Below are 10710 nucleotides of genomic sequence, written 5' to 3' on the forward strand. Positions count from 1 at the left end.
AATCTTTTGAGCCTAGTTAGTCTATAATTGAACAATATTTATCAAATACAAATGAAAATAATTTTTTCATAAACTTTTGACAAATATTGTCCAATTATGGATTAACTAGGCTCAAAAGATTCGTCTCGCAAATTACAGATAAAATGTGCAATTAGTTATTCATTTTATCTACATTTAATGCTCTGTACATGTGCCGCAAGATTCGATGTGATAAAGAGAAATTTTGTAAAAATTTTTGGAAACTAAACAAAGCCTTAGGCCACTCTCAGTGGAGAGTTTCATAGCGTTGTTTCCAAGGTTGTCATGTGAAATGAAATAAAACTTGGACGAAACACCCACTCTCAATGGAGAGTTTCATTTTAGTTGCCAAAAAGGAAACTTTTTGGATACAGTAACATTGTCGTTTGTTTGTGGCAAATATTGTCCAATTATGAACTAACTAGACTAAAAAGATTCGTCTCACAAATTACAGGCAAACTGTGTAATTAGTTATTATTTTTATTTATATTTAATACTCTATGCATGTGTCGCAAGATTCGATGTGACGGAAAATCTTGAAAACTTTTTGGGTTTTTGGGTGAACTAAACAAGGCCTTAATTTCAAGACTCATAGAGGGTTGATAATCATGTCAAGAGATTTTTATCTAGATGAAACCTATTTCTTCTCTCTCTTCTTAAATATAGTACCATGTCATCCAAAATACCTATTTGGCAATCTATTTAATATGAATGAAACTTAAACGAAACTTTCATTGAGACTGGCTTTAGTCGCCTTATTTGTTTGGGAGTCATTCAGCAGTGTTTCTCTCACGATAAATTAGTTAATAATACTTTCTGTCATGATTTATTAGCCAAACCAACAAGTCGATTAGATTATCTTTCTTGGCCAAGGACATAGAAGTTGTTGAGACGGCCTTGACTTTTTAGGCCATGTTTAGTTTCTTTCCAAAACCCAATTTTTTTTAAGATTTTTTGTGACATCGAATTTTTAGATACATACATGGAGCATTAAATATAGATAAAAATAAAAACTAATTACACAGTTTATCTATAATTTATGAGACGAATCTTTTAAACCTAGTTAATCTATAATTGGACAATATTTGTCATATACAAACGAAAGTGCTACGATACCCATTTCGTAAAAAATTTTGGAACTAAACAAGGCCTTAAATAAGAGAGAAAATCCATACAGCAACTCCGGCGTGGTGGCGGGCACTGTGCCACGCGGCTACCGTCGTCACGATGACGACGCCCCGTCCGCACTCCGCACCTCGCGTTTCCCGCCATAACTCCGTTCGCCTCTCCTCTCCCTCTTTCCTTCCGAAGCCGCTTCAATCCCCTAGCTCTCTCCTCTCCAACGCGACGCCCAAAAAGGGCAGCCAAAACCCTAACCCACGGCACGCACGCGCCCTGTGTGAACCTCTCGCGTCCGCCCGCCGTCGCGATGGCACCGGCCTCCAAACCCTCGGATTCGTATGTCGTGCTCCAGGCCGCCCTCGATGGCAACCTCAGGCTCCTCAAGAGTAAGTAACCGCCCCCATCCCTCTTCTCCCTCCCTCCCTCTCTCTCCCTCCCTCCCCCCCTCTCTCTCTCCTGTCGTTCGTTTCGGATGAACCGTCGTAGCTAGCCTCCTTGCGTGTTGATTTCCTTCGATTTATTGTTCATTTATGTTTAGGTATCGAATCTTGCGGCATATGAAGCATTAAATATAGATAAAATAATTAATTAATTGCACAGTTTACCTAGTTAATCTATGGTTGGATAATATTTGTCAAATACAAATGAAAGTGCTACGGTGTCCATTTTGCAAAAAAAAAAATTTTTGAACTAAACAAGGCCTTATTTAATACGAATTATAACACCGGGCTGTCGTTTCTCGGTTCCTGATCTTGATTGTTATTTCCCCAATTTCTCCTGGTTAACCAGTGATGGCGAGGAAGGTGAACCTGCGGGAAGCCAAGGGCGACAAGGGCCGGAACGCGCTGCACGCCGCTGCGGCCGGGGACCACCTCGATGTCTGCAGGTTCCTGGTGGAGGAACTGGGCCTCAACGTCAACTACACCACCGAGGAAGGTGCGCGCACCTTAATTAGTTCCTGATGAACACTTGTGCCCTTGGGAGGCACCGAGACACGCTTCCGATCAGCATTGACGTTGATCCCCCTTGTAGGAATGTCGCCGGTGCACTTCGCCGCCACCGCTGGGAGCATGTGCGTCTTGAAGTACCTTCTGGAGTGCGGTGTTGACCCTGCAATGCCTGACTCCTCCAGAGGCTGCACGCCGCTGCATTGTGCGGCAGAGGAAGGTGTTCTCTCTTCACTTTTGGCGAGGGTGGTGGCCTAGGCCTAGCTAGGGGACATTTAATTTGAGCGTGTTTGGGTTTCATCCATATATACATTGCTAGACACACATGTCGAACTCTTGACTGAGGTGTGGCTAACCATTTGTTTATTGTTTGCCACAACTTAAGCAATGTTTGGTGAAGGGATGAATCTATGACAAGTGGGATTTGTAGTTGAAAATGTATGGCAAGCCGCAATATATTGTGTTGGAAACCAAACACTAGCCTAAGAAATTGTGCCGTGTTGTGGAGTGGCAAATTCTAGCCACCATCCACAAATTGTCTGTGATTTGCAGAAGCCCTTGTTGTGTTTGTATTGGAGTTTATGCTAATATAGCTATCTGTCCCCAGGCCGCTGTGAGGCTGTGAGGCTTCTGCTGTCCAAAGGCATTGATGTGGATCCAGTCAATTACCGTGGGACACCCCTGCACTTGGCTGTCTCTAAAGACCAGGATCAGGTTGTCAAGATCCTGCTGGAGCATGGTGCTGATGTAAGCTGTTATTAGTTCCATTGTTTCCTCGTCACACCATCGTTCATGAATTGGACTGGCATCCATGTCAAACCTCGCTTCATTTGATTGACTGAGCAGTTGTCTGTGCTGTGGAGGTGCCATTGCACACAGTACTGAATGGCCGTACTTTTCAAATTTATTCTGCAATGATGTTGACCAGTTACCAAAACTGTCATTTGTTTTGTTCTGCAGCCCAACAAAGTTGTCAATCATGTCTTCTCACCACTCATGGTGGCATGTTGTGCGCATTCCTTGAAGTGCATGAAGCTACTGGTTGAGGTACAGTTATTTGTTGGTGTAACTTTATGTGTCTTGACTCAGTGACCTTTGCTTTTCCATTGAATATGCTGTCACGATTACAAGTGACGATTCTCTCTGGATCTATCTGAACTTTGTGTTGTCACTCTATAGGGCGGTGCTGATGTCAACTTGATAACTCCCTATGGACAAACTATCTTAACAGAGGCAGTTGACGATGGCTTAACTGAGATTGTCAAGTTCTTGCTAGAGGCTGGAGCTGATCCTAACATTGCCGATGAGGTACATCAGGGATGCATTGTATTGAATTTAGATTGTTCATATCTTGGTAGACTTAGTGTGTGTTCTACCATATTTTTTTTTTGTTCAGTTTCAGACTGCAGTGATCTGGTCTTTATTCTGTGATTTGTTGCCTACTGATAAGCTACCTGTGTGAGCACTTATGAATATTTTTTGTAATTCATTTTCATCAGGTTCTGCATCTGAGAACCATGGTACCAGATTGTTTAGAGCAGACCAATGGAACTCCACTGTTGACATATTAGTCTAGGGATCTAGGGGCACCTATTATGATCTCCAGAGCTTGAACGCTAATTAGAATTTTCAGGGTGTAATTTTTCTACTTTCCATTCAGATTCTGCTTTATTATTTAGCAATATCTAGAGATATTACTTCCATCATGACAAATTAGTTGAATATCTCATTCTCTTTTTCTCCCCCAAAAAACTTGTATTGTTGATATCTTTTCTGTATTTCATGCCAGATTGTATTACTGCTTCTAGTTTTTTTTTTCTTTACGACACAGGATGGGAAAATACCAATCATGTGCGCAGCAGGTCATGCGCAACGTGAGCTAATTGAAATGCTGTTTCCTAAGACAAGACCAATTCCATCTGTGCCAGATTGGAGTATTGATGGGATAATAAGAAGTATAGACTCTCTGTGTTTCAAGACTAGGGTATGAGTAGTTTCTTACTGGTGCTGCTCTCTCAGCAAGCCAAGCTTGCAGCAGCTCCTTGAGTGCCATGTCATTTCTGTAACTGTACATGCTATTGTGTTTAGGATGAAGCCCTGCTGGAAGAACAGATAGCTGATGTCAAGTTACAAGGAAAGGAGGCTTTTGCAAAAGGAGAGTACCTTACAGCAATTTACTTCTATTGCCAGGTAAATGTTTGTGCCCATCTAAACTATATGTTTGATTGGTACAATATGAAAGGTAGCATGGGTATCCGTTAAGTTGTTTCCTCAATGATACAGGCAATAGTTTATGTCGGTTTCTCCATAGTCCAGTACACTGCATTCTGTATACTTTACGAGTTGCTCTTGTTTTTCTCCCTTGTGTACTTCAAAGCTGGTTATTTTGATTGAGCCTGCACTTTCAATGTTGATTCAAATATAGTTGAAACTCGCCCTGGGACAGTATTTATTAAAACCAGATCTACATAAAAACCAACTTGGAAAGCTGAATTCATCATTAAGTGATAAAAATAAAAATAGCAAACGATGTTTACAAAAATGTAGAAAATTTGGTTTGCTCCTGAAGATATTGGGGGTGGTGTGTGTGTGGGTGGGGGGGGGGGGGGGGGCTAAAGGTTCTCTCTATGATATGCTTCCCTAGTGCATACCCTCAAAATCCTAGCAAGAGTGGCACCATCCTCCTCTCCCAGTCCTGAAGATATTTAAAACTTTAGAAGGCGGTTGAAGTTTTTTTTTCATAAAACCTTTTTTTTGGAATTTGTAATAGCAAGAGTAAAAAGAATTTAACTTATTAGAAAGTTTTGGTGAAACTAAAACTTGGGTGGGACTTGCCAACAAGGTTACCTCATTTAAGCATATCCTCTGGTGTATCTAAGAAATGATTATAGATTGGGACACCACTTCTGTTTCATATTAAACAGAGATGAATTCAGTAGTCCTGAAAATGTTAAACTACACTAATTTTTGTTAGGTAGGGTTTAGACCTCATTTATGCTGGTTTTGAGAGAATGGTGTTAAAATAACCGTTACAGGCACCAAACACATTATGCATGGGAGCAGTGCTATGCTCCACCGAAGCAGTTAGATGAACCGCAACAAACACGGAGAAACATCACTCTTTCTGACTGTTTAATGTAGGCAATGAACAGAGATCCATTTGATGCCACATTGTTTGCCAACCGGAGCATATGCTGGTTGCGGCAGAGAGAAGGGGACCGAGCTCTGTTAGATGCTCAACAGTGCACAATGATGCGTCCTGATTGGTCGAAGGGATGGTACCGTGAGGGTGCAGCTCTCGCCTTTCTGAAGGTATGTTTGGCAGTCGGAAGCCACAATAAATTTAGTCTTTGCAGCCTAATCCAATCCCTACCCCTATATGCACAGGACTACAAAAGAGCGGTGGTTGCATTCGAGCGAGCACTGAAACTTGACCCTGCGAGTGACGAGATCAAGAAAGCGTTAAGGCAAATCCTCTTGTTATCTTCTGTTAAAACCTTCGGTTAATACCCAAGCTGATTCTACTATCCATTGAACATGAACATCTATAAAATTCTAGATCACTCTCCCGTGCACCTTTATAATCTATTTTTGATGAGAACCTTTATAATCTATGGACTATGGAATTGGATTGTATCCTTACGCTTTCGATCGGTTCTTGAAACATGCAGGGAGGCCACTGATGCTATGAAGAGCGCAGCTGCTCGCACGGAACAACAGAATCCTTGAGCTGCTGCACTCAATTGGACTTCGTAGAATATGTAGCCCGAGCATACTGTTGCATTGTCAGAGACGTCTGTAGCTCGAGGGCCAGCTCTTTTTTGTGATGATGAAATCTAAAAGGTGTTTTATGGCTGCTTGTACATTTACGCAGTAGGCATAGCAGCGCACTCGATTGAACTAGTACTGTAGTCTGTAGATATGTACAGTGTAATGCTTTCTCCTGCTCTTTGTTTTTCCTGGAGAACGAACAGAATATGGCTCTTGTCTCTGGGCCTCGGGAATTCAAACTGGTTTGCTGGCAACTTTTACTTGTTGAGTTTCTGTGCGTGAAGCAGGTCAAATCATTTTTCACTGTTATAAGGATATGTTGAGTTTCGATACGTGAAGGTCATCGTTTTTCACTGTTATAATGATGTACTATTGAGTCTTCTCTTCAAAGAAGTTTGAGGACCGTCAATGTACTTTACTCTAACAAATCTTATTTCATTCAACAAATAGGTAGTGTTGGGACGAACATGTAAGAGTAACAATTTTTGTTGGAAGGTGACAAATGTGACTATGGGGCATGCTAATAATGACATTGGCAAACTTTAGATTTCTTTGAAGATTGCAAAGCTCAGGACCCTTAGTTCCGTAGGTATGTCAAGCTTGATAAAGAGGGTGTGGTTCACACCTGTTCTAGAGTCACGCTAGCATGCAGGGTGATTATGTTGATTTTGGTAAAGTTATGACATTTGTCATCATGCTTTGGACGAACATATACGATAAGTCACTTGCTCTGTTTGTGGGTGGAAATCATCACCTCCAAAACACATTCTTTTTTGTGCTTTTAGGCGATGAGACCACAGGAACCTCCCGGTGGGTCTTTCAAGCTTTCAAGAAATGCATGGGAGGGACATAGAACAGTTGTATTATTACAGGTATAGTAAATCTTTTAAAAACTGGCAAGCACCTTTTAGGTGCAAATGATGTTTGCCACTTTTTAAAAGATCGATTAACTATATCTTTTTTTCTAATGAAAAATTAACTATACCTGTAATAATACATCATCTGGTCTTATGTCCTTCCCATGCATTTCTTCAAAAATTGAAAGAACCACTGAAAGATTTCTATGTTCTCATCGCCTCAAAGCACACATAAAAAATATATGTTTTAGAGGTGACCATTGCCACCCACAAACAGACCAAATGACTTATCATATATGTTTGTCCTATGCATGGTGTCGAATGTCATAACTCCCCCCAAAATCAACATAATCACCCTGCAATGCTAGCATGACTCCAAAACAAGTTTTGAATCACACCCTCTTTATCAAGCTTGACACACCAACGAAATTGTAGGTTCTGAGCTTTGCAGTCTCAAAGGAATCTAAAAGCTTGTCAATGTCATTAGCATGCTTTGTCATCACATTTGTCTCCTTGCTACAAATTTTGTTACTCTTACATGTAAATCCAAACACTACCTATTGATTAAATTATTAAATGAAATAAGATTTACCATACACTGATCGAATCTCAAGATCACGCATTGTAATCAGAATATTGTCATGTCCCCATGCATGTCTCTAACAATTTCATTATACTATGACAAGGGACATCTGCCACTCGCAGGTCATCAACAAACCCAAGAAAGACCAGATCCCTTTCCTTGTGTGTTCTCATGTTTATTATTTTTGTTGGCGACGGAAGAAATTGATGGTCATGAACTAGATTCACTTGCTCGATCACTAATTATTCCTCCCCATTTTCATGACAAATCCTATTTAGCTTGATATTTTTTTTAGATAACGGAATAACCATTCCAGCCTCCACATCCATAGTTGAATGTTTACGGTTCAAAATTACAAGGATTCTTAGACCCAGCTCCAATACACGGACACTAAACAAACTTTTAAAAAAAGGTCAGCACAACCGCTGGCAACTGGTTGAAGCAACAAGCCCACAGCTCAAAATACAAGAGCAACATTTGAAGACCAAGAAACTTGACAAACTAAAACCTATCCTCCACTGAGCCTTTCATCCGGGGAATTCCAAGAAAAGAGGCCCACTAGATCCAGATTACCAGCTGCCAAAACAAAGAGCATGATGCTCAACATGCATTTTGTCTTCTTGGAGGTATTGTTCCCTATACACTTAGCTAGCCTCATCTTATAGTAAGTAAGGCCCTTGATTTGAGCACTTAAGTGTTCGAATATGTTTTCGTGTTTTCGAATCTCACACCGAAACCATCCTTGTCATACACTCTATCGATTTCCTTGGCCTCATTTTGGTCCCTGAATAACACTCCAGGCGTAGGAATGAGGGCAGGATCAATGTCTCCTTTCTGCATACAATGAACGACATTATAAATATTTAAATTTTGCACTGCTAAGATGTCTACCTCACTGTAATGAGTGCTAGGTATTCATACCATGAATAGGGGTGATATAAGAATATAAATTAAGCAAAAATGTAGCACTGCATGATATATGTTACCATGATATGTACCACATTTGCGAGCTATAGCATAGAAATTTCCACCATATTAGATAACTTATGATTCTGACAACAAAATATTCAAATTAAGGTTATTTACATGGGATTGCTACTGACAAATGTTACCAATTACTGGATTTTTTATGACAACCAATACAATAATTGATCCATAATAAATTACTTGCAATCGTGAATAAGGAGAAACAACATATTAGACTGCTCCAAAAAGAAACAATCTAGTAACAAACTAATTAGTTTAGCCTTCCACACTCCTTTGCGGTTTTTGCTAAAACTTAGAATAAATTCCTTTGTCTCTGATAGTGGCGGGACTATAGTCCATCTATAGCATCGTCCTACGGTCGGTAGTTATAAGTCGTTATAGTGACCTACGCATGGTAGGTATAAGTCTATACCGACCCACCCTATGTGTCGCTGAAGTGGTGTCACTATAAACTTATACCGACTGACCACTTATATCGACCGACCATTAGACAATATTGTAGATATACCGATGCATAGTTTGACACCTATTGTAAACTTATAGCAACCAATGGTCTGACTGTATATATTTATTTATAGCCATCGCCTCCCGGATGGTCGTGCGCCTGCGTGTCTAGGGAGGTGGGAGAGTTATGTGTTTAGGTATTTTGTTAGAGATGCTCATACAAGATATAGTAGAAAAAATGCTAGAGTATGAAGAGATAGAAAACAATTATTATACGAATGAGTCTCCATATGATAATTTAGATTGTGAGCTTTAGAAAAATGGCCGAACTTGTGACTAATTTACACAGGGTCGGCACTGCTACACCACCATCTACTAGAGATAATTTACAAGCTAACACATGTAAAGACCCTGCCACCCCTTGCGGCTATAAAAGGGGAGGCAGGGCACATATCAAAGGGACCGACACACTCAAACCACAGATAGTACTCCTCACCTGAGTAGTGAACATCACTCTGTCTACTTCTCAAAGCCGAGACTTGGGGTTTAGCCCTCTCTCGCAACCAGCTTGTACACCCCTACTACAAGCACTCTTGGGTGCAAGGAAATATAGACCTCGATCGCCACACTGGACGTAGGGCATTCATAGCCCGAACCAGTATAAACCTCCTGTGTTCCCTTGTATCACCATTCGAGCTTAGGGAGACACGCAGACTCATTACTCGTTAGTGTCTAGACCCCGAGTCTAGACGCCGACACTATTGTCATCATCACTAACAAGTCTATCGCGCTCAGCCCGCCATCGTTCAAGCATCATTAAGTCCTTAGCATCTTGCACCACTTCACCCTTGTCCTCATCGATGTCATTGTCTACTTCCATGCCCATCAGTGAATCAAGGTCTATCTCCAAATGCCCTTGTAGCCCCTCAGGTTGGTAGAACTCTCCAGTATCTGCCATTGGGTCAAAGTTGTAATCATCCTCGTTTGGGACAGGCGCTTTGCCGCGTGGCGATACCAAGTGCACAAGGTACCAACCCTTAAGGTCCTTGTCTTTTTGGCACGCCCATGGGAGATAATAAACTTGTGTGGCCTGCTGAGCCACAATGTAGACATCTTCTCCTTTATAGACAGAATCTAGTCGAATTTCGAGTTGCCCAATGTCATCGACTCTTCTCATGATGTTAGGATCGAACCAATGGCATTTGAATATCCTTGGGTTAAGAGGTTTGGGGCCCTCAAAGTGGAGCTCGTATATTTCTTCGACTATGTCCTAATTGTCGCGATCATTGGTGCCAGGCGTACGAACTCCTATGCACGTGGTCTTCCGGTTGGGCCGACACTCTTCGTACCTTCTCGTGTGAAAGCGATAGACATTCACATCATAAATGTTGAAGGACTTGACCTTACTGGAGAAGCCCCTTGCAACCTATTTAAGTTCACCACTCATTTCCCTATCCATATGGGCCTTTGTACGGAACCAGGAAATAAAATCAGCATTTTTGACAAGATCGTCTTCTTCTTGGATGGTAGGAGCCCTTCTCTGATCCCAATGTTGTTTTATAAACTCCCTGTAAAAACAAGATTGTGAGAGGGTTGGATCGATAAGTGGAGGATATTGACGATGTACGTAAAAAGCTCATTGAGAACTTACTCTCGATAAGGAGTCACTTCTTTAAGGTTCAACAACATGTATAGTGTGATAGTGCACCACTCATGATCTCATAAGTTCTTGGGTGTACCTGTGCTTCCTTTTCCGAATTGCCGTTTGAGAAGGCTCAGTGTCGATGAGCTCTCGTCGTCGTTGTAACGAGGGAATGACTTGTGCACGTTGGGGGAAGGTTCTCAGTATAGGATGTTGTTGTGAAGTTCGACACCTCCTCCACCCTAAATGCCTCTGCCACTTAAGCCTCAATTTTGGCTTTATTTCCACACTTTTTTTGTGTTATCGCGTCGTCCATATGGATTTTTATATAATTTTAAT

At 41.2% G+C, this 10710-nt stretch overlaps 1 protein-coding gene across 1 annotated transcript; it reads left to right on the top strand.

Annotated features, from left to right (window-relative positions):
- On the top strand, positions 1932-5816 carry LOC8070100 (serine/threonine-protein phosphatase 6 regulatory ankyrin repeat subunit A). The gene is made up of 10 exons (XM_021466124.1): positions 1932-2076; positions 2173-2307; positions 2695-2834; positions 3048-3134; positions 3267-3395; positions 3919-4071; positions 4176-4277; positions 5229-5399; positions 5475-5554; positions 5759-5816. Exons 1-10 carry the CDS (start codon positions 1932-1934, stop codon positions 5814-5816), a joined length of 1200 nt encoding a protein of 399 aa, XP_021321799.1.

The sequence above is a fragment of the Sorghum bicolor genome, chromosome 8, assembly GCF_000003195.3.
Source record: "Sorghum bicolor cultivar BTx623 chromosome 8, Sorghum_bicolor_NCBIv3, whole genome shotgun sequence".
Lineage (NCBI taxonomy): Eukaryota > Viridiplantae > Streptophyta > Magnoliopsida > Poales > Poaceae > Sorghum > Sorghum bicolor.